A 21,522-nucleotide genomic window follows, 5' to 3' on the forward strand; every position below is an offset into this window, starting at 1 on the left:
CAGCAAGTTTGCAATTCCGCATCCTCATCGACGATACATTCCCATGTACTCTTTTCGGACCGGAGACATCCAGCACTGGGACCCAAAGTTCGCATGCCCCAGCGGCTAGCCATAACACCAAAGGCAACTTTGATGCGTTGGTGTTTCGTGACGGTGCTGAGGCCCTCCTCAACATACCCCTCACTCAAGACACCCTCAGCTCAGACGCCTCTGCCCCAAGTAAATTCTCCGCAAATCCAGACACGCTCCTACGGCAGATCTCGCCGCCGATCCTGTCCGAAAACTAACATACATACCCGCTCAACACCATACCGAGTCTTATGCTGCGTCTCGTTCTTGAGCAAGCGAGTTGAAAAGCGCCTGTCACTGCGGCAACGCAGAAACGGTCGCCGACAGTATGACGAGTTTACCGCCACTATCGTAACCACACTGCACTCCGCTCTGCAACTCTACCGATAATCAGCCAACTAAAGCTTACATCTGACCCTCTACGTGCGAACAAATAAAAACACATTCTTTTTGATCCACCCCGTACTCTACCTCACCGAACAACGGCGAAAGCGAAAAGAACCACCACACTAGATCACGATGTCCCAAAATCTGAAACACATCTGAGTGGAGTCGTACGCAGTTCCCAACCACCCACAACCACGCACGCACAAAGAAGCGGTAAGCAGAAAAGGCACCAAAACAGCAAGCAAAGAAAAAAAATCAACGTGTACCAACACCAGCGGTCAACCCAATAAGCGGGCCGCTCCCGGCAATCAATCGGTGTCCTTTGCTCCGTTCACACCAACAGCCCGTCCGTCTCATCCCCCCCACTTCCGCTACACACCAAATCCCAACACGTGCACACTTCCACCACAACACCCACATAACAATCCGCATTCTAGACCCTTGATTCCCACATTTCTCGCCTGCCTAACACGTGCAACACACCGGTAGATCGTTATCTCCAAACGAAACGGCGCATCTGCAGCTGTCAGGCCAGGTCATGCGCGGTAGGTGCGGGTAAGGCGACGCGCGGGTGTACCAGGGTGAAAGGGAAAACACAGTGACAGGGGCGATGAGGGGCATAGGGGACCGGGTATGCTGGTATAGGGACAGCGATCATAGTAGATGGGAGGAGGTCAAGCGGGAGGTTTTGTGCTGTTGCGGTTTAGTGGCGGTGCCGATGTATGCATGAAGTGACAGGGCTTGGGGCGTTTTCTTTCACGTGTGTTATGCGAGTATGACTGGAATTATGAGGTGGGTTTGCGTGGTGGGGGATGTGTATGGTAGCCGGTGGGTGTTTTGGCGATGGGAACGCGGTATGCGGAGGGAGGCGTGTGGACTGTGGATACGTGTGTTGAGGGGACTTGATGGTAAGCGATTGGTTGGGGGGTGGTGTTGTTGGATTGGACGGTGGCTTGGCTGTTGCTATCTGCACGTGAAGATGGTGGTAGAAGTATCAAATCGATCATAACATAGAGGTGATACAGTAAATATGTAAGCACGGTCAAAAGCGAAGTAGTTTGAAGTGGCATGATGTGTTGTATCTGGACAGTGCAGTTCTTTGTATGTACTATCATCACATGTCGACATAGGCAATTCGCACTGTACCACTAATGGTGGCTTACTCCTACAACATGTCACCTCGTTTATATCATCCAAGTTCTTCAATGCTAGGTTGGGGTCAGCATGAGATCGTGAGGAGTCACCAGTTGCACTTACGTCGACATCGTCCCAACCACGACCCTTTACGTTTGCCAACTCGTCCATCGACATGACATGGCCAGTTGTGACTGCGACATCCTGTTAGTAGTTGCCCAGAGCATCAGAGGGAGTAGAAACATACAGTAGCCAGCTTGGATCTTAGCATCAATCTCGACACGACTATCCGCCGGGATCATGTCGTCGGGAATGGGTACACGCTCATGGATAGGAATGCCTTGATCGACAATAGCATCGTGCTTCATGTTGGACATGCTGAGCATTCTGTCAATCTTGGTGATACCCAGCCAGTGCAGGATATCTGGCATCAGAGCCTGGAAGCGCATGTCCTTGACACCGGCAATATTCTCAGTGCGCTTGAAGTACTCGCTGGCACGATCTTCGCCTCGCTTTCTGGCGTTGTAGACGAGGTATTTGGTGACCTCGCCAAGAGCACGGCCTTCCTTACGGAAATAGATGACAACACCGCTGCCACCCTTCTGGGCCTCTTTGACTGCTTCTTCAATACCGAAAGTCAGGTAGGGACGGCATGTGCAGATGTCAGATCCGAATACGTCACTTCCGTTGCATTCGTCGTGGATACGGAGGGCGAGCTTCGCACTGGGGTCGGACATCTTTGCTGGGTCACCGAAGATGTAGACTGTTAGACCGCCAATAGGAGGGAGGAAGAGCTTGATGTCGTGACGGGTGATGAGCTCTGGGTAAGAACCACCAGTTTCTTCGAACAAAGTCCGGCGCAAAGTTCCCTCGTCTTTCAAATGCGTTAGTGGATGTAGTCAGAAATACATTTCGACTCACTTACCAATGTTGAAACGCTCAGCAACACCAGGCAAGTACCATACAGGCTCGACTGCGACCTTGGTGACCGCAACCTCACCAGTCTCGTTGACACAAATCTTGCCATCGGGAACGAGCCTGCCTTTCCTTACACTCTCCTCAAGTTCTGGCACTTTCATGTGTGCTCTGGTGATGGCAATGGTAGGTCTGATCTCAACATCATCCTTGTCCATCGTTTCCTTGTACAGCCAGGGTGCGAGATGGCCGTATGGGTCCATGGCCACGATCTTCTTTGGGTCGCTCCATTGCGGGAAAGGACCAATCTTTGCGGCAGGCTCAGTGTTGGTGAAGTCTGGCTTGTGTGTGATGTCGAGGTTCTTGCTGGCGACAGCAAGGGCGTTGTAGATGGAGTATGAGCCACCATGAGCACCGATAGCTACGAGAAGTTAGTAAACAACAAGCTGTACAGTTGTTCGGATGTACGTACCGTTACGTCTCCGGATAGTGTTCGCATGTCTTGACACAACGACAGGGCCACGAACAGCAGGGTCCTTGGCACCCCACTGCATTGGCAACGGGTCGACACCGGCTTGGCCGGGATATGAAGTCAAGATGATCTTTGAAATCTTGGATACACTCGTGCGACGTGGTTGGGCATCAGCATTTGAAGGTGGCTGCTCATACTGCTCGCTAACAGCTTCTACGGACTTCTCTGGCTCAACTTCCTTCGCCTTCTCGCCGTCCAGCTTGCCATTGGCAGCTTCACTTGCTGCCTCGTCCTTGATTTGCTTGATGCCTGCCAGCATGTTCACACGGCCGTTGATCTTGTCGACTGAAGCTGCCAGTACGGAGTTCTCCGAACGGAGCGCCTTGAGCCCATCGAGAATCTCCTTGAGGACAGCATCGCTGGTGGTGCTTTCAGTAGACATGTTTGGTAATGGGAAGCCTCATACAAAGTAGTACAGGATCTCTGGTCTTAAAGGCAAATAGCAATCGCGATTGCTGCGTTGGTATCGAGTCGTGAAACAAAGACCGGTGAGCTCCGGTGGTAGGACGAACACGCAAGATGATGTAGAAGTGGGGAGCGGACAGAGTCACAAACACAACTTTGAACAACCGTCAAAGGGGACCAGAAGAATCCAGAGAAGGAGGAGAAGGAAGGAAGAGGAGGATCAACGTGGTCAGATATTAGGAGCTCGCCGGCGGTGGCAGCAGCGAACAGCTGACTACACACGTGCATGATGGTCGCGGCGAGCGCTGATAGGAGCGGGGGCGCTTATCGGCTATCGACGTATGCGGCAGCTGCAAGGGAGCGACAGGGATCTTGGCGGTCGGAACCACGCGAGACTCGAGACGCATTCAAGCCAAACTCGCGATTTCGCGTCACTGCACACGACACCGGCGCGACAAGCACCAAACACGGCTCTGGATATCCCCACCACAATCGCTACTTAATAATTACGTGTACACACACCTTCCCCATCTGGCGACTCTAACCAACGCGAAGAATGGTGCGTTCCTCCCGGCTTCACGGTATCGCAGGCGCAGACTAACAGCAATGGCAGGGCAAGCGCAAATCCTCCAGCAAGCCTCAAGGCCCCAAGAAGGCAGGCTCTACCCTATTCCCCTGATGCCCTGCCGACTAACACCCCTGTAGAAGGAGAAACTCCCGACCACCTTCCAATGTCTCTTCTGCAACCACGAAAAGTCCGTCAGCGTCTCCATCGAGAAGAAGTCGGGTGTCGGCAACCTGCAATGTAAAGTCTGCGGCCAGACCTTCCAGACCAACATCAACTACCTCAGTGCGCCCGTCGACGTGTACGCCGACTGGATCGATGCGTGTGACGCCGTCGCGAAGGAGGCAGCCAAGGGCAGCGTCGAGACGGCGCGGAGTACAAATCGCATGGGCAGGATGCCGACGGCACACAACCAAGAAGACGACGACGGCGACGGCGGCTTCATCGAACACGACGAGCCTGACGCTGAGGGCGAGTACGCGGACTGAGTCGCCCGGGGGCCATCGCGCGAGGACGACCAGGCGTGAAGGCTTCAGGCCTTGTATAATACATGGGAACATGGGGAGCGGATCATGGCTTGCATGGCGTTTAGGTTACCAAAAAGGATCCGCAGATTCACGGTGGCGTTTCATTATCGTCGTCAGCGTCAGGCTGAGTGTGTTCACGGTTAGCTGAGCGCAGCCTGTAGAAGTGTACACAGTAATCAAGCGTGTACATCAATGACCCTGACACGCCTGTAATCATGTGGTTTTCTCTAGACGCAACCATGCTACTGCATGCCCAACTAAACCTAAGCCGCCCTGCGCCCAGCAAATGCTATCGATGAACCGGAGATGCTGTTGATTTCTTTACATGGTGTAGAAACGGTCGCCAAAGTCACCCAGTCCAGGGACGATGTAGCTACACGTCATATTAGTATGGAGCGGTTAGGAGATGGGAGTAAACATACTTCTTCTCGTCCAGACCCGCATCAACAAAGGCAGTGACTACCCTCACCTTGGGGAACTTATCCGCAAGGTTTTGTGCGCCTTCTGGGCTGGCAATGAGGTTGAGGAAGAGAATGTGCTCCTCTGGCACGCCCCGCGACTTGAGCACATCGATCGCCATGAGTGCCGAACCACCTATCTCCATCAGCAGTGCTTACGCAAACACGCCTTGTGTACTTACCAGTAGCCAGCATAGGATCCAGCAACAAGACCCATCTGTCGGCAATGTCCTCGGGCAACTTGTCGTAGTACAATTTCGGCTTACTAGTCTCCTCGTCCCGCTGGATCAAAATCTTTCCAATACGTACGCTCCTACAGCAGTCCCTCAAACCCTGCTCCATAGACTCTCCCGCACGCATAATCGAGACACCACAGATCTTGCCCTCGAACTTGACACCGGAGTAGGTGCGCCCTACTGGGGTGGTGATCTCCTGGGACTCTGTTGGCAGGTGGTTGAGACCTTCTTCGACAAGCAAACGGATTATGCGGTTGCTGTAGAAGATGAAATCTGCGCGGCCGGTGTTGCGATCACGTATCATGCTTTGAGGTTGTTAGTTTAGGTAATGGTGCCCGACCATGGTGTTGGTCATGGTTCACGGGGCTCTTACGTGAGCAATGCTATCAGCTGAGGGGATTGAGGTAGGATGTGGACGTTGGCCTGCTTGAGGGGAGTTGAGACGGTAGCTGTTGGTTTCAAATTTGAGGGACGGTATTCGGGGCCCAGGGATTGGGAAGGTGGATGCGAGTCGGAAGACATGATTAGGGAGAGGCTGAGGATGGTCAGTCAAGGTCACGTAGCAGAAATCTGGTAGTATGGAAATGTTTCAGAGCCAAAATACAGCATCTTAGGAGAAGCGTTTGGGAACATGCAGACGTAGTTACAGTCTAAAATAAGCTTACCGGCGCGTGAATGTGTGAGCAGAGCTTGTGCTGTTGGAACACAATTTGATATTGTGGGGTGGTAAGAATGAGATGGAGGTGAGAGCAAGACCAAACGATACAGCAGACTTTTATCAATGGATACGATGTCCAGATAAGAGGCAGGAAAGAGGAGCTGGAGCGTAGGTGGGCTAACAGTCTAGGCTCGTGACCGTCGGCGAAGTCCTTCACTCTGTTTGGGAAGGAGCAACCCATGCCCCGCTGTTTAGCGTGCCTGTCGTTCGGGACCCTGCTTGGATCACCAGCCACCATGCAAACAGCCGCTTTAAGCATTTCACCGTGACTGTGATGAAGTCGCGACAATGAGAGAATAGGTTTGCGGTGAGCGAACGCGTGTACCGACGCTATCAAGCTGAATGAGAGCGGGTGCCGAGACAAGCCATCCACGGTCCCTGGTGCCACCCGCCTGCTGCGAGATGCGCGTCTGAGCCAACTTTGGGAGCGTCACCACAACACGCCTACGCACCGACATGGCCACGACCATGTTCGCCAATTTCACGTCCGGCGACCGTCGCAAGAAAGTCTACGGCAAATCCGCGCGTCGCTCCACCCTGCCGCCGCCCCTTCCTGATTCCAACGATGATGCGCCGCCATCCCCAGACCGACCGCGGAAACATCCCGCAGCCTTGAACGGCTCGCTGAAGAAGGGCGGAGAGACATTGAAGGCCAGCACGGGTCTGGAGAATGCGCGCGCAAGGACCGACGATGTCGACGTCTTCGATGTACCCTCTGATGACGACTTCATGTCGCGCCCGAAGCCCGCGAAGAAGATCGTAGCGAAACGTCGGGCACCTGAAGCAGCCTTGGAAACCTCAACTTCTTCTAGAGGGGAGGCCGTGGTGGCATCCAAGAAGCCAGCAAAAGCTTCACAGCCATTGCGCAAGCCTGACGATGCGAATACTGCCACCGTAAAGAAGACGCTGCCAACGCCCGCACAGGCACCGCCACCGCCATCCTCGGATACGATCGCACCTCGGACACTACGCGGGAAGACGCCTCAGCCTGTGGGAGCACAGAAACAGACGGCAAGGGACCCGGAGTCATCACAGAGGCCGGTGGCCAAGGCAAAGGCGTCTTCCGAGACGACGGCCGTTGCGCCGACAGCTACCAAGGCTCAGAAGAATGCGAAGATAACCTCGGCACTACCTGCGAAAAAGACGGCAGGAAAAGCTCTTGCCAAACCGACCGATGACCTCGCTGTGTTCGATATACCGATGTCGGACGAAGAGGCTCCGCCAACTGTCAAAAAGATCTCACGTCAAGCTCCGCAGACAGCACATAAAGAGCCTCCCGGGAAGTCCAAGACAACATCGGAAGAGTCTCACAAGGACACTACCGAGTCGGACGAGTCGAATGCATCGAACAAGCGAAAGCGCAAAGGGTCTATGTCGTCCACTGCCACAGTGGCTACGCCAGTGGTACAACAGACGACTGAACAGACGGCGCATCAGCGGAGCCGGAAGGTTCAGAAGAACGAAGAAAGTGCTTCACCGGGGCATGCATCACTATTGCAGCCCGTCGCAGGCGCAACACGGAAAACGCAACCGCCAGCGCTGGCACTCAACAAACCGACAAGGACGAGGCAACGTACCGTACCCGTCATGGCACCGCGAAAGATGGTCAAGGGCCAGTCCTCTCCTGCTACTCTGAGCGGCATGATACCGAATCGCCAGGCCCCCAGGCCATCTCCTGTCAAGAAAATCCCAGACGTGCCTGAGATGGAAGACGAGACTATGTATGACATACCAGATCCGTTGACCACCCCTGTTCGGAAATCCAGACCTGTCGTACCTGGCTCCGTGACACCGCGACAGAGGGATCTCTTCAGCGGCTTGCTAAGCGATTCATCGTCCTCTGCTACACCAATGCCAAGCCTGGCGAACTTACAGCTGACGGATCGCAAACCGAGATCACTTATCGGTAACCTGGCAAGATCAAAGTCTGATGTCACTCACAGTGCCAAGGCCCGTAAGAGCAGACTCATTGACACTCTTAAACCAACCGAGACCAGCTCGGACGATGACGAAGAAGACAGCAGCAGCGATGGTGGAGAAGAGTCTGAAGCAAGCTCAAAACATCCCTCGTCTGCAAGAAGATCTGTACGAGAAGTCGGAAAAGAGCAAGCTTCAACGGCGTCCTCTGACGACATGGATGTGGACAAGCAAGCGAATGTGGACTCACAAACATCGCAGACAACGTCTGGTTTCGGCATGCGTCCAAAGCTCACTTACGCAATGGCGCGTTCGTACCTAAAGGAAGACAATCCAGAGGATGACCTACTGATCTCGATGGATCTAGACGATGGCTTTGGGTCTCAGTCCCAGATGGATACCAGATCTGTATCCGAGGATGACCCCGAGCAGAACAGTCAAGCACAGGCTCAACAAATTCACGAGCTCAAGACACGGGGGCGTAACATGATCATCGGATATGAGATCGAAATGATGATCGGAGACATATCCGTTACCAACAGTAAGAGTATGAGGCGTAGCGCAATGATCGATCTGTGCACCAAGATGGCCGATGAGACGTTCTGTCATCAGCTTGTCGACTCGGCTCTGGCCCATCAGTTCTTCCAGAACATCGCTGGCGGTCGCGAGATTATCTTCGACTTTGTCGCTGCCGTCGCCACAGTATTTATCCTCCGTACCAACCCTACCCACTCTGTCCTAGACGAGTTACAGGAGACCGGCAGTTTCGCTCACTTGATCGAGCTAGCCAGCATTGATGCGGATATCAAGGAGATCGCCAAAGATCGCAAGTCGAACATGTCTAAGATTGCTAAGGAATCGGTATTCACGTTTCGCACCCTAGTCCAGCAAAGCTCTATCTGGTCATCCAGCGTAGTACAGAAGATATCTCCCCAGCTTGTCGCGCTGAAAGCTATCGAGCTGCTCATCATTGGTATGCGGAAGGCTGGCAATGCTGATAAGCTACTTGATCAAACGATGATCTCCCAGCTCGTTGAGATTGCCTCGATATCGAATGACCGGTTGCAATCGGGCAAGGAAGGAAGCGCGGACAAAGTATGCCTGGAAACAGTACTTTCCATACTTGAGTCAATTTCTGCCACGAGACAGATCCAAGCCTCCTGGCCGACTGGTGTGCTTCAGCGTATTGCGGGCTTTATGCCTCGGTTCTTCCAGCCTGACAGCGCTGCATCAACTATGCTCGCTGTCAGGCTATGCATGAACCTGACGAACAACAAGCCAAAGGCTTGCCAGCCGTTCTCAGCAATGGCTTTTGTGCAGCCGTTGACGCATTCCATCGTTGGAAAGTTTGAGTCGATCAGTACGGGGCTAGCAACGGAAAAGCGGACAGAGGTTTTGGATAGTCTCATCTTGAGCTTGGGTGCTTCCATCAATCTTGCGGAGCTGAGCGACGAGATGAGGCTTAATGTCGCTGATCAGATTGACGCTCTGGTCGCCATCTTCCTGGAGGGATCAAAGCGTGCTTCACAGGTACGTACGCGTTCAGCAGTCATGCTTTCAGCAATGCTAACCCTGCTTTAGGCTGCTTCTATGGAAGAATCGCATTCTGGTGTAGCCATTGGATATCTTGCCGTGCTCCTTGGTAATCTGAGTCTCAACGACCAGATAAGGGCAAAGGTCCGCACGCTGCTACCGAACAAGCGACTTGACACCCTTGTCGATAGCATCAAGGAATTTGTCCGTGTGCACCAACACGTTGACCAGAAGGCAGGAAATCTTGAGGGAACAGAGGGTCAAGAGGCTTTGCAGTCCTACACGGCGCGCCTCATGCTTGTCGTGGAACGGTTACAGAATGCGAGCACTTGATGGTGCAGAGATGCGGAGGCTTGACTCTGGTATGCCGCCTGGGCATTGGTTCATTACTGATCAGACGCGCTTTGTCTTTACTTGATTGACCCTCAGGTTGTTTACCATTGGGCAGCAAGTCATTTCCCTCTTCACAGGTAGCTTCTTATTGGTTGGGTCTTTAATGGCTATGGCATGATACCCCGAATTACGCGTATGCGGTCATTGCTGGGAAGGGATCGCTTGTATTGTATATAAAGATTTCGATACCCCAGCATCTTGGACAGAGATGTGAATAGTAACGGTCGTGCAGCGAGGCTCTTCAGGCTAGCAAATGACCCGTAGCAGTTATATGAGAAACCTGCAAGCTTATACTGATTGAGCGACATGTCGTCTATTCGTCGCCGCTATCCGCTCGTATTCCCATCGCGTAGGCAGTAGAGGCTAAATGAAGGCTTGTAACCTCGCACGTACCCGTCCGTAAGGCTGCACCCGACCCAGAAGGCCGGCTCAAGTGACGCAACAGCCGGCATGTGGAGTGGCTCTGCCGTCGGGGCAATTTGCGAGATGCCTTCTACAGAACTTCCATGCAGCGGGCGTGTAATATCCGGGCGAGCAACTTTTTTCACTTTTGCAACGACTTGCATGTGATGGTTTCGCCTTGAGTCAAGAACGCCCGACATCATTTCGGCTAAGTTGTATGCTCGGGGCGTCGGGAAGGGCAGCGATAGTTTCTGACATTTCGGAGGTTCTGATGGCGCTGAGTGGTTGTAGGTGAATGGAGTATCTGCAGGTAGTGTGCTGGACAGGTTTGCGCTAGGCTCGAGACGATTGGTAATACGTAAATGAATGCTTCGAGAAGCTCTGGATTCGTCGGCTACGGGGTGCACTGTTCGGCTTGGATGGCCAGAACTGCGGAACCCAATACCAGCTGCTCGGTGCCAAACCCAAAGCGATATATCATGGTTGCCCAACTTTCATATGCGGCCGCGAGTCGTTGCTGCTATATCGAGATGGGAGCCGGCAGACATGACGGCATCAGCACCCCGTCGGGGACTTTTTTTCGTGAGCAACGCCTGCTCTTCACCTACAACTCTGGCACGACGCTCGCTGAAGTTTGCCTCGAACCATACATCCTCACGACAGTAGCTACAGCGCTCGGGCCAGTGAACCAGCTTGTTCGTGCCACACGTACCCATCACCTGCAGCTAGACGGCGTCATTCCGGGCTGGAAGCTAGCTCCTACAGGCAATTGGCAGGTCCGAAGCACCAAACGCAACCTAGGCAGCTACATCGCAGCGGTGGACTGAGACAGCCAAACCTCAAACCTGGCGAGTCGTTCAGCTTCCTCACGACCTCCTCCCAAACCCAGCAGCAAGATGGCGCCCCCTCCCAAGCAGAGAAAGGTGGCCATTGTCGGCAGCAGAGCCGTCGGTACGTGGTTGCCCGAAGCTCGCGCAGCTTCACATGCAAGTACCAACAAACAGCATACTGACGCGAGGGTGCACAGGCAAGTCGAGTCTGACGGTGCAATTCGTCGACGGGCACTTTGTCGACAGCTACTACCCGACCATCGAGAATACGTTCAGCAAGATGATCAAGTACAAGAACCAGGACTATGCGACTGAGATCATCGATACGGCTGGCCAGGTACATGAGGTTTTCTTTTCCCCCGCGTCGCGAAGCTCAGCCCAGGTTGACGCCCCACCTGCGATGCTTCACGCGCGTCTCTGCTGAGCATGCCATGCCGTGCACCTCAAGCTGTTTGTGAGCACCCGCTGACTCGGGTACCGCCTCCCAGGATGAATACAGCATTCTCAACTCCAAGCACTTTATCGGCATTCATGGCTACATGATTGTCTACTCGGTTGCCAACAAGCAGAGCTTCGAGATGGCGCGCATCATTCGCGATAAGATCCTGAACCACCTTGTGAGTCTGACATGTGACACGCTCCGCGCCACTGCCTAACCACCCCTCACACTAGGCCGTCGAATGGGTTCCTCTCGTCATCGTGGGCAACAAGTCTGACCTGCGTCCCGAACAACGCCAAGTCACGCCTGAAGACGGCAAAGCCCTCGCCGCCGAGTTCAAATGTGCCCACACCGAAGCCAGCGCGCGCTACAACGAGAACGTACAAAAGGCCTTTGAGCTTATGATTGCGGAGGTGGAGCGGTCCCAGAACCCTGGTGAGCCCGCTGGCGGCAGCAAATGTACAGTCATGTAATTCCAAGATTCTTGACTGACATGAGCGCGTGTACCAGTCGGCGTGGACAAATACCCGGCTCTCCAGAAGGAGCGCGAGGACAAGGAGAAGAAGCGGCGGAACAGTGCGCACCTCCTCAAGCACCCGTTTGACCATCTCACGAACGCGCTCAAGAAGAAGTAAGAGGAGGTATACTTTTGTTTGGTTGTTGTAGATGGCATAGACGGTGGCTGACTTGTCGCGATGATTCTTCTACGCGTTCTGGGTTTTCACTATCCTCATGGAAGGCAATAGTGTGTAATGGCGTAATGGTGTGAGCGGTGGTGTAATAGGCGTTATCATCTGGTATTCTGGGGTTCAAGCTGTTTGTCAATGACGATGTTTCACGGCTGTAGTACTACGTATCACTTTACGTTACTTTCAACAATAGACGGTATACGTTCATGTCAGCTTGAAGTTGTGTACATGAATGTTCGCGTGGAGTTCTGAAGGTCACGCCGGGCCCTGCATTTCGACTCGACAGGCTTGCGATGCACCGACCACCACCCACCATTTCTACCCACAGACCTTACAGTATTAGGAAGCTCGAAGCTTTGACGGAAAAGCTACTGCTTTCAACGGCACTTCTGTCCAGCCTACTCGATTCGGCAGTTTGAGCTTTGATGCTCTGCAAGATGTGTTTTGCCTCCGATGCTTTCCTGTAAACCTGGGCTTGGGAGATATAATCCATCTTTGAAATGCACAAATGTTGTCACATCACCGGTGCATACGTCATTCATTTCTACCTTCCCAATAAGGCAGTTTCGCATCCCGCCCATCGAGTGCAGCACTTTCAATTCGCGTGGTATCCCAGCGGAAGAGGAAAACGCCAAGCGTTCTGACCAGACTCGTCCTGATTCGCTCTAGTGCGGGTCGCTCAATCTAATCCCTGTCGCTGTTTGAGTAAGGTGCGGGACACTGATGAGTCCCGCGTTTTGTACATCTCTCGATACGAGTCTACTCACACCACACACGACGAATTCTGCTTGTGATACGCAAGCTTAGAGACGAACAGGATGCTCGATATGTACGTTGCCTCTTTTTTTTGCGCGAGGAGAAAGTGGGGGCTGCTTGGATGCGCACGCGCTGAAGTCGGGCCTGGAGGGGCTGGATTTGGGGGATTAGACATGGAGAGGGCGAGATTGGCGGTTACGTTGGGGGTATGAAGAGATATGGGCTGACATTCGCGTCTATACAGAAACGACTTCATCAAGGAGCGCGGCGGCGAGCCCGACGTATGTATTCCCCAAATCGTTCTTGCGCGACATTGAATGTTGTTCTCATGCTAATACTGTGACCAGAAAATCCGCGAGTCCCAGAAGAAGCGATGCGCGCCCGTAGAGATTGTCGACGAGATCATCGCAGACTTTGAAGGCAAGAGCGACTCCAAAAGTCTTGCCGGGAGGGTCACTAGAACTTACACCGGCTACAGACCACCGTCGCACACAGTACGATGCCACCCAATTCGGCTCCAAGATAAACGCGGTCCAGAAGAATATCGGCGCCAAAAAGAAGGCCAAGGAAGATGCCTCCGAGCTGCTCGAGGAGAAGAAGAAGTTGGAGGCCGAGAAGAAGGAGAAGGAGGCTGAGGCTGCGGAGAAACTGGCCAAGCTGCTCACAAAGACGAAGACGGTCGGAAACTACGTGTACAAGGACGTTCCAGTTAGCGAAAGTGAGGACAACAACGCGGTTCAGAAGACATGGGCTCCTGCGGACCGGAAAGCAGAGTTCAAGGCAGATGGCATCCCACATCATGGTGTACTAGCGCGGTTGAATGGATACGACCCGGAGAGAGGCACCAAGATTGTTGGGCACAGAGGATACTGCCTGACTGGATACGGTGTCTTCCTCAACCAAGCGCTCATCAACTACGGTCTTGAATTCCTGGTAAGCGCGCAAAGCACCAAGTTCTACAGAACGCTATACTGACGTGGTAATTCCTCAGTTCAGCAAAGGCTTCACACCCAACCAACCGCCCTTCTTCATGCTGCGCGACCAGATGGCGAAGACCGCACAACTCTCCGATTTCGACGAGGAACTGTACAAGGTCACCGAGAGCAAGGACAAGCCAGAGACCGACAAGTACCTCATCGCCACCTCAGAACAACCCATCTCCGCCCTTCACTCCGAGGAATGGCTACACGACAAGGAGCTACCCATAAAGTACGCCGGATACTCCACAAACTTCCGGAAAGAAGCTGGTTCGCACGGCAAAGACGCATGGGGAATCTTCCGGATACACCAGTTCGAAAAGGTTGAGCAGTTCCTCCTCACAAACCCCGAGAAGTCATGGGAAGCTTTCGATGAGATGCTAGCCAACTCTGAGGAGTTCTACCAGAGCCTAGGTTTGCCTTACCAGGTCGTTGCCATCGTTTCTGGTGCGCTGAACAACGCTGCTTCGATGAAGCGCGACCTTGAGGCCTGGTTCCCCGTTACGGGTGGTGGAGAGTACAAGGAGCTTGTTTCCATTTCCAACTGTACCGACTACCAGACGCGCGAGCTGGAGATTAGACATGGGATTAAGAAGTTGAACGCTACGAGGAAGGAGTATGTTCACGCGCTTAACGGTACTCGTAAGTTACTCCCGGCACCCCATCTTCTCTCGCTTGAGAAGGGAATCAGGAAACTAATCTGTGTGTTACAGTGTGTGCGACCGAGCGAACTCTTTGCTGTATCCTTGAGAACTACCAGACACCCGAGGGCTTCGTCGTTCCGGAGGTGCTAAGGAAATACATTCCGGGTCAGCCTGACTTCTTGCCTTTTGTTAAGGAGTGGAGGGCGCCCAAGGAACCTATTCCTGACCGGACGAAGTAGATGTTCGTTGCGCTTGGTGGTGGCTGCGAGGATGCATTGGCGAACGGCACTACGCTGGGGGGTTTCAAAAGGAAGAACTATACGAACGCTGAGTAATAGCCTTGGCGCGTAGTGAAGTAGTTCACGAACGAGATTACGAAAGAGCAATTCCACGCATCTTAGAGTGTTGAGATGTCAATGTGATCTAAATGATATCCTCCATCCCTAGAAACCACCCTGAAGGAAACAAAACATCTCCTTCTGATCCCCTCATCCCTCCCCCCGCCACCATCCACCGAACCATCACCACCTCACTCTCCCCCTGTCTCCCCCTCATCCACAAGCCTATTCTCCCAACTCCCCAACCACCTCCACCCCCTACACACCTTATCCAGCTCTCCCAGCGCTTTATCCACATCCCCATCCCCATCCCCGTCTTCCCCACCACCATCCGTCTTCCTCCCCTTGAACTCCACAAAGAAAACATAATGCCAATTCCTTACTCCACTCGGCCTCGTATTTATACTCGTGAGGTTAATCCCATGACGTGAAAACACCGTCAGACAATTCGCCAGCGCACCAGGATTCGAATGCTCGATGGTGAAGGTGATGAGTGATTTCCAGGTGTTTGCGTTATAGGAGCTGGGTGATGGCGGTGGCGGTGGAGTTGGAGTTGTGGTTGTGGGTGTGGGTGTGGTTGTAGATGGCATGGCATCATCGTGCTTCCGGCGTATGACGAAGAACCTCGTGCTGTTACCCTTTTTATCGTTGATTTCCTTCGCGAGTACATCCAGTCCGAATAGCTCTGCGGCGATTTCACTAGATAACGCGGCGGACTCGCCGGTCTTATCTTGACTCGCGATTTCCGCTGCTTTGCTCGTGGAACTCACGTCGTGCCTCTCAGCCGTCTTGAGGTACTTATCCAGAAACATCTTACACTGGCCCCAGGCTTGCGGGTGCGAGTACAGTTTCTTGATGTGCGAAAAGTCTTTGCCGTTTCTCCCATCTCTTCCATCCCTCCCATCTCCATCTCTTCCATCTCCATTCTTAGTCGCAGTGGATGCATACCCCAACAAACAGTGCTTAACAGCCACATACGCCTCTCCCGTAACAAGAATATCAGGATACTTGTTGTTGAGGTCGGCGAAGAGGTCGAGGGTAAAGACTACGCTGCCGTTTGAGCTGTTTTCAAAGGGGACGACGCCGCGGTATGCGGTGCGAGATTGGACGGCGGAGAAGACGTCTTCGATTGTTATGGAGGGGGTGAGGGTTACGGGTGGGGTTGTTGGTGAGGCTGGGGGGAAGGCGGAGAGGGCGGCCTGTGGGGGATGTTGTTAGGATGGGGATGTGGGGGTTGGGTGTGAGAGATGGATCTTAATGGGAGAGAGAGGGGGATTTTTGTCATCTATTGTTTGTGACGAAAGGAAGGATATACGGAAAAGTGGTTGTGACGAAAGACTGAACCAGTGACATTGTCTGTGCAAGATGTTGGCCAGATTTGAGTGAGGAAACCCAATCATGGTTATCATGCTTTTATAATTTGACTCACCTGATGTGTATAGCTGCCCTCTGGACCTAGGAAGGCCACGATCGGTCTCTTTTCTGCCGCCATGTTTGTGCGTGGCTTCTGAGATGTTGCGTATGTACACAGATAAATCACTGAATCTCGGAATGACGTCGGAACCCGGTATCGGCGCTAGTAAAAGCAAAGACTAACTTGTCATCCCCATGGGGCGTGTTGCGCCCTAATGTTTGTCTTGAAATTGATATCGAAAGGGTAGGGCCTTGTATACAGCACAAAACGTCACGCGCATCGTTATGAACATGGAATCTCATTTTCAAATCAATTTTATATTCAGCTGGAGTAGAGCGAGCGACAAGCTGACGCATATTGGGCGAGCAATCTGCCTGTCCTTCTTCCGTAAAGGACTACTTTTCAAGAGGTTCGCAATCGACAATTGACGGTAGCCACCCTTCTGGATCCCTATGCTTTCTAGTCCTTATTGTAGCTAAGTTAGAGCTTCTCAGACCGAGGTTTGAAGAGGTCGAGCCTGTATGAGGCTGCTGCCTCTCCATGCAAGCGAGAGCGGGTCGTGGTAAGAATGGTGCTGGTCGACCTTGTAAAAATTAGTCAATGGTTGCTGGGGGACGGATACTAGTCGTACATTGCAAACCCTCCATAGGCACTCCCATCTTACAATCTGGAAAGGCGAAGTGTCGTTGCTTCGACTACTCCGGCCTTGATCTCGGACACGTCTTTTTGACTTTTCGCGCAGGTAGCGGACGTTCCGTCACTCGGAGCGAGTGGGGACGCTACCTCGCAGTCAGCGAGGACGCACAACCGTCAATCATCGTAGAATTCATCTTCATCTTCGTCGAAGTCTTGCAGTTGCTCAAAGTTGAGCGCATAACGGAGGATGGCGCCGATACCACCAAAGCCCTTGACGAACTGGTTGCCCTCGGAAGAACGGTCGGAAACAAACTCCAGGTTGGCACCAAAGTCGCGGTACTTTTCGGCGAGCCACTCAAGCATAGAGCCTTGATCGATGACTTCCATCTCTTGGCCGGTTTCCTTGTCCATGAATATGCTTCGGTCCTCTTCTTGCTGCTTGGTGGTGTGGAGGATAATTTCCGCGCCCGCAGAGCTCTTGAGAACCCAGCGAGTGATCTCCAGGTTCTCAAAGACAATCAGAGTCTCAGCAGCACCAGCCTCCAGAGCCTTCAGGGTGTCGTCGATACCGTAGCAGACCTTGCCGGAGTCCTTGGAGATGTGGTCAAAGTACTCGTTGATGAGCTTCTTCTCCTGAATGAACTTGACGTTGCTGAGGGTTTCGCCAGCCAACTCGATGGCCTGGTTGAAACCGTTCTCGCCTCCGTAGGACACGTCGACGACCTTGATGACCTTGGACTGCAGACGGTTATCGAAGAGATCGGATTGGTTAAGGTCGTTCTTGAAGTCGGCGGAACCAGCGAGAATAATACCGGCTACGTTGACCTTGTCGGCGGTGATGAAGTTCTGTACAGCCAGTTCGGCGACCTTGCGGACGTAGTTGTGGCGCTTCTCTTCACGAAGACGGGCGAAACGCAGAGCGGATTGACCACCACGGCCGTGCTTCTTGGGGAGATCGACGGAGAACCTGCACCAATTAGTGAGCTGTATGCTAAAAGGTATTGGTCGCACTCACTTGTGGACAATCTCACGCGTGTTTCCAGACAGAGTGCCAAAGAGCGCACCGTTTCCGTCCATGATGATGAAGCCAAACTTCTGATCCGACTCTAGCAGTTCACTCAGGGCCTCGGTATGGAATTTGTTGTCGCAAAGGTATAGCGACGTGTTGATAGGCTTGAAGGGCTCGAAGTCGATGTTGATCTTGCGCTCCTTGCCTTCCGCGGTGATAATCTCACCACAGTAGACAACGAGGCCATTGGGCGGGACCTTTGAGTAGAGCTTGAGACGCTGCTGGGTCGAGGTAATGGCGGACAGGACGGAGAGACGGTTGACGCGCGACTTGATGTTGGAGGCGGTACCCTGGAAAATTAGTGACGGCGCCGGCGCAGGGTGTCCTGGTACTCACGAATTCTTCAGCCAACATCTTCGCGGCACGTGAAACCTGATCCTTGGGCGCTACAATGGTCAGTCTGCGGCATTTTGCTAGGTCGTCAGGTGTCACCTACGGATGATGAGGGAAATCATGGATGTGCCATTTCCGCGGGCTGCTTCGAGACGCTTGATTAGCTTCTTGACCTTCCAGATCTCGATGTTTTTCTCGGCCTCATTGGGCTGCTCATTCTTCCCGGACGACATGGTCGCGGCGGTGGTGTCGAGGTGAGGTAGTGGTGTTGGTGGGGTCGAGAGATTTTCTTGTTCGGCGAGGGGCAAGAACAAGCGACGTAGCTGCCGACTGGCGGCGGGAGGAGGGTGGAGAGCGCGGCCTGTGACTACTGCGCGCCTTGGCTACGTGAATGCGAAAGTCTTCAGGAGAGGCAAACGGCAGCCCACTCGGCTTATGTGAATTTATTTGTCCCTGACTGTGCCCGTAAGGCAGCACAGTCACGGTAGGGCAGTCGACTGGGCGCTGACAGAGGCTCGCTTGCACGGCCACTCAGCGGGCGGCGGGCATGGAGAGCAGCAGCAGCGCATGTGCAGTAACCCGTTATCAGCGCGTGCCTTGGGTAGCTCCGGCTGGGGGCAGCTATGACGGCAGACCGGCGGGGCCGCATGAATCCCTCGTGATAGCCATCTTGACTTTCTGCGTCTTTCTATGGCAGAAGTGTCTCGCTCGGCGCTTCTTTATATAATCAGGACGGTCATGGATAGCGGCTATCACCCGCAATCCACCAGGCGCAATCTCATCCCGACGATAGCCAGCTATCGACTCAAGTAGCTCCCGCCTCCCTGCAGGGTTTGAATCAACAGTTTTAGACGATATATCGCCTGTCCTGCCCCATACGTTCTTCTTGGTCGCGCCTGCTCCATCTGTCGTGACGCCCTGACGTACTCACCATGGATAACAGAGGGAAGCAGCCATCCGCCTGGAGCGCCTACGACTCCAACCGCCCATCCATCGACTCAGATACGGAGAGCCATGTGCAGTGGGACGAGCTCTCGAGGCGGCCCAGTGGAGAGAGCAATGCCGGGAGGTGGACGGGCACCGCGGGAGAGCTGCGCAGGCGGAGGTGAGCATATCGCGCCGTTCGCGTGACACGGCAGCTAACAGAAAGCAGGTCTTCCGTAGGACAGCAGATTAGCGCACTGGGCGAAGTTGGAGGCGTCAACAGTATCAACAACTTTGCGCGATCGTGGCAGCGTGCAGCCGGCTTCTTCGAGATCACCCCCGTGCGCCCTTCCTTCCGTGTCGAGACAGACGACGAAGGCGACGACACAGAGGAGTCCGACTTCTCGCGCAGCGGACTGCCCACGCCAGTACCCGACCAGCGATCCGCCCTGCGACAGGCCTTCCAGAATGAGGGCAGACGCGCATCCGACAATGCCATCACAGACGAAGAGAATGGCGCGACCGAGCGGAGCCAGCTGCTGCCCAACGGCGTCGAACAGCGCCTGAGAGGGAGAGGGTCGAGCATTTTCCAGATCGAACCTTCGCTATCGTCACCCTTCGGCGCGAGCTATGGCACGGGATACGGCAGTCTGAGTTCGCGCGTCAACGAGTCGTCCATGCGCCATGCCGGCCGACTCTTCACAGAGCAACAAATGAAGGGCGTTGGGGAGCCAGAACAAGAACGAGAGCCGCTCCTGGTCAAGCAGGTCGAGGAGGACGGACACATTATCAACGTAGTTGTTGGTCAATCCACCCTACCCCAGACAATCTTCAACTCCGTCAACGTTCTGGTCGGCGTTGGACTGCTCACATTGCCACTTGCGCTCAAGTACTCCGGATGGCTGATAGGCATGGTTTTCCTCGCGTGGTCTGCCATAGTGACCGGCTACACTGCAAAGCTCCTAGCCAAATGTCTCGACGTTGATGGTTCTCTCATTACCTTTGCTGATCTTGCCTACGTCTCTTTTGGAACCAAAGCGCGAGTGGCCACCAGCATTCTGTTCTCGCTAGAGCTACTAGCAGCATGTGTAGCACTGGTCGTGCTTTTCGCTGACAGCATGGACGCTCTTATCCCCGGTTGGGACGTCTTCCAATGGAAGATTGTCTGCGGGCTGATCTTGATACCATTGAGCTTCCTACCCCTCCGCTTTCTGTCATTCACATCTATTTTGGGTGTAATGTCTTGCTTTGGAAGTGAGTCAATAACCACATGCTTCATATACGTCAGCTAACACGAAATAGTCACCCTCGCTATCTGGGTCGATGGACTTGCCAAACCCGACGCTCCCGGCTCCATTCGTCAGCCAATGACCCAATATTTGTTCCCCGACAACTGGATGACCGTACCACTCTCCATTGGCCTTCTCATGTCCCCTTGGGGTGGCCACTCCGTCTTTCCAAACATCTACCGTGACATGCGACACCCATACAAGTACAGGAAGGCCGTCAATGTCACCTACATCTTCACCTACTTGATCGATGTCGGTATGGCCTGCGCCGGTATCCTCATGTTCGGAGACGGTGTCAAAGAGGAAGTGACAAGCAACATCTTCCTCACCAAAGGTTTCCCTCAAGGCATCTCCGTTTTCATCGCCATCTGCATCGCCATCATTCCGTTGACCAAGATCCCGCTCAACGCACGCCCTATCGTCAGCACGTTGGAAGTCCTCTTCGGTCTGGACACACGCTCTCTCGCCATGTCCTCGTCCATCGACGGCATGAGCGGACTCACTCGAGGAGCGCTCAAGATCACCCTTCGCATCATTACCATCGTCATATTCGTTATCATCGCAATCGTATTTCCTTCATTCGACCGCATCATGACACTTCTCGGCAGTGTCGCCTGCTTTAGCATTTGCATCATCCTACCCTTGGCGTTTCACTTGAAGTTGTTTGGAAAAGAGATATCTAGTGGGGAGAAGACGATGAACTGGGTGTTGATTGTCGTCAGCACTATTATGGCTATCATCAGCACTGTTTTTGCATGCCTGCCCAAAGAGATGATTGGGGCTTAGGAACGAAAGTATGGAGATCATGACGATGTCGGAATGACAATAGTTGTCTGGTAATGTGTTTGTTTAGTAAAAGTTTGATATCCGGGTGGTAATGGGCATGGCGTTCTTGTGCATTTGAAGGGTTGTTCTCGATATGAAATATTATTTTGCATAGCACCATGTAAGTTCAAGGTCACCAGTCTCGTAGTATGCTTCTTGAGAAGAGAG

General features: G+C 53.4%; 8 protein-coding genes across 8 annotated transcripts; 4 read left to right on the plus strand and 4 right to left on the minus strand.

Annotated features, from left to right (window-relative positions):
- Positions 1-1,658: 1,658 nt before the first annotated feature.
- On the minus strand, positions 1,659-3,419 carry URC1 (putative GTP cyclohydrolase; the record flags this gene model as incomplete). Its single annotated transcript, XM_049403654.1, has 5 exons — positions 1,659-1,664; positions 1,714-1,784; positions 1,838-2,464; positions 2,516-2,926; positions 2,978-3,419. The coding sequence occupies 5 exons, from the start codon at positions 3,417-3,419 to the stop codon at positions 1,659-1,661; spliced, it is 1,557 nt and encodes a 518-aa protein (XP_049250583.1).
- Positions 3,420-3,998: 579 nt separating this feature from the next.
- Positions 3,999-4,495, plus strand: J4E88_010059 (uncharacterized protein; the record flags this gene model as incomplete). The annotated part of the gene is made up of 3 exons (XM_049403655.1): positions 3,999-4,001; positions 4,047-4,097; positions 4,148-4,495. The coding sequence occupies 3 exons, from the start codon at positions 3,999-4,001 to the stop codon at positions 4,493-4,495; spliced, it is 402 nt and encodes a 133-aa protein (XP_049250584.1).
- A 360-nt stretch (positions 4,496-4,855) lies between these two features.
- Positions 4,856-5,750, minus strand: FUR1 (Uracil phosphoribosyltransferase, synthesizes UMP from uracil; the record flags this gene model as incomplete). The annotated part of the gene is made up of 4 exons (XM_049403656.1): positions 4,856-4,907; positions 4,957-5,128; positions 5,175-5,533; positions 5,602-5,750. The coding sequence occupies 4 exons, from the start codon at positions 5,748-5,750 to the stop codon at positions 4,856-4,858; spliced, it is 732 nt and encodes a 243-aa protein (XP_049250585.1).
- Positions 5,751-6,402: 652 nt separating this feature from the next.
- J4E88_010061 (uncharacterized protein) lies at positions 6,403-9,729 on the plus strand (the record flags this gene model as incomplete). The annotated part of the gene is made up of 3 exons (XM_049403657.1): positions 6,403-8,958; positions 9,013-9,393; positions 9,445-9,729. 3 exons carry the CDS (start codon positions 6,403-6,405, stop codon positions 9,727-9,729), a joined length of 3,222 nt encoding a protein of 1,073 aa, XP_049250586.1.
- Positions 9,730-11,087: 1,358 nt separating this feature from the next.
- On the plus strand, positions 11,088-14,765 carry J4E88_010062 (uncharacterized protein; the record flags this gene model as incomplete). The annotated part of the gene is made up of 10 exons (XM_049403658.1): positions 11,088-11,142; positions 11,219-11,358; positions 11,510-11,638; positions 11,694-11,895; positions 11,971-12,091; positions 13,150-13,186; positions 13,253-13,325; positions 13,384-13,838; positions 13,897-14,524; positions 14,596-14,765. 10 exons carry the CDS (start codon positions 11,088-11,090, stop codon positions 14,763-14,765), a joined length of 2,010 nt encoding a protein of 669 aa, XP_049250587.1.
- Positions 14,766-15,243: 478 nt separating this feature from the next.
- Positions 15,244-16,217, minus strand: J4E88_010063 (uncharacterized protein; the record flags this gene model as incomplete). The annotated part of the gene is made up of 3 exons (XM_049403659.1): positions 15,244-15,257; positions 15,325-16,063; positions 16,209-16,217. The coding sequence occupies 3 exons, from the start codon at positions 16,215-16,217 to the stop codon at positions 15,244-15,246; spliced, it is 762 nt and encodes a 253-aa protein (XP_049250588.1).
- Positions 16,218-17,088: 871 nt separating this feature from the next.
- SU2 (Eukaryotic peptide chain release factor subunit 1) lies at positions 17,089-18,549 on the minus strand (the record flags this gene model as incomplete). The annotated part of the gene is made up of 4 exons (XM_049403660.1): positions 17,089-17,881; positions 17,930-18,273; positions 18,320-18,369; positions 18,420-18,549. 4 exons carry the CDS (start codon positions 18,547-18,549, stop codon positions 17,089-17,091), a joined length of 1,317 nt encoding a protein of 438 aa, XP_049250589.1.
- A 699-nt stretch (positions 18,550-19,248) lies between these two features.
- On the plus strand, positions 19,249-21,315 carry J4E88_010065 (uncharacterized protein; the record flags this gene model as incomplete). Its single annotated transcript, XM_049403661.1, has 3 exons — positions 19,249-19,421; positions 19,470-20,494; positions 20,543-21,315. The coding sequence occupies 3 exons, from the start codon at positions 19,249-19,251 to the stop codon at positions 21,313-21,315; spliced, it is 1,971 nt and encodes a 656-aa protein (XP_049250590.1).
- Between the last annotated feature and the right edge of the window lie 207 nt (positions 21,316-21,522).

This window comes from Alternaria novae-zelandiae (assembly GCF_023758075.1).
Source record: "Alternaria novae-zelandiae strain BMP 2774 chromosome Unknown scaffold_28, whole genome shotgun sequence".
NCBI classification, from domain to species: Eukaryota; Fungi; Ascomycota; class Dothideomycetes; order Pleosporales; family Pleosporaceae; genus Alternaria; species Alternaria novae-zelandiae.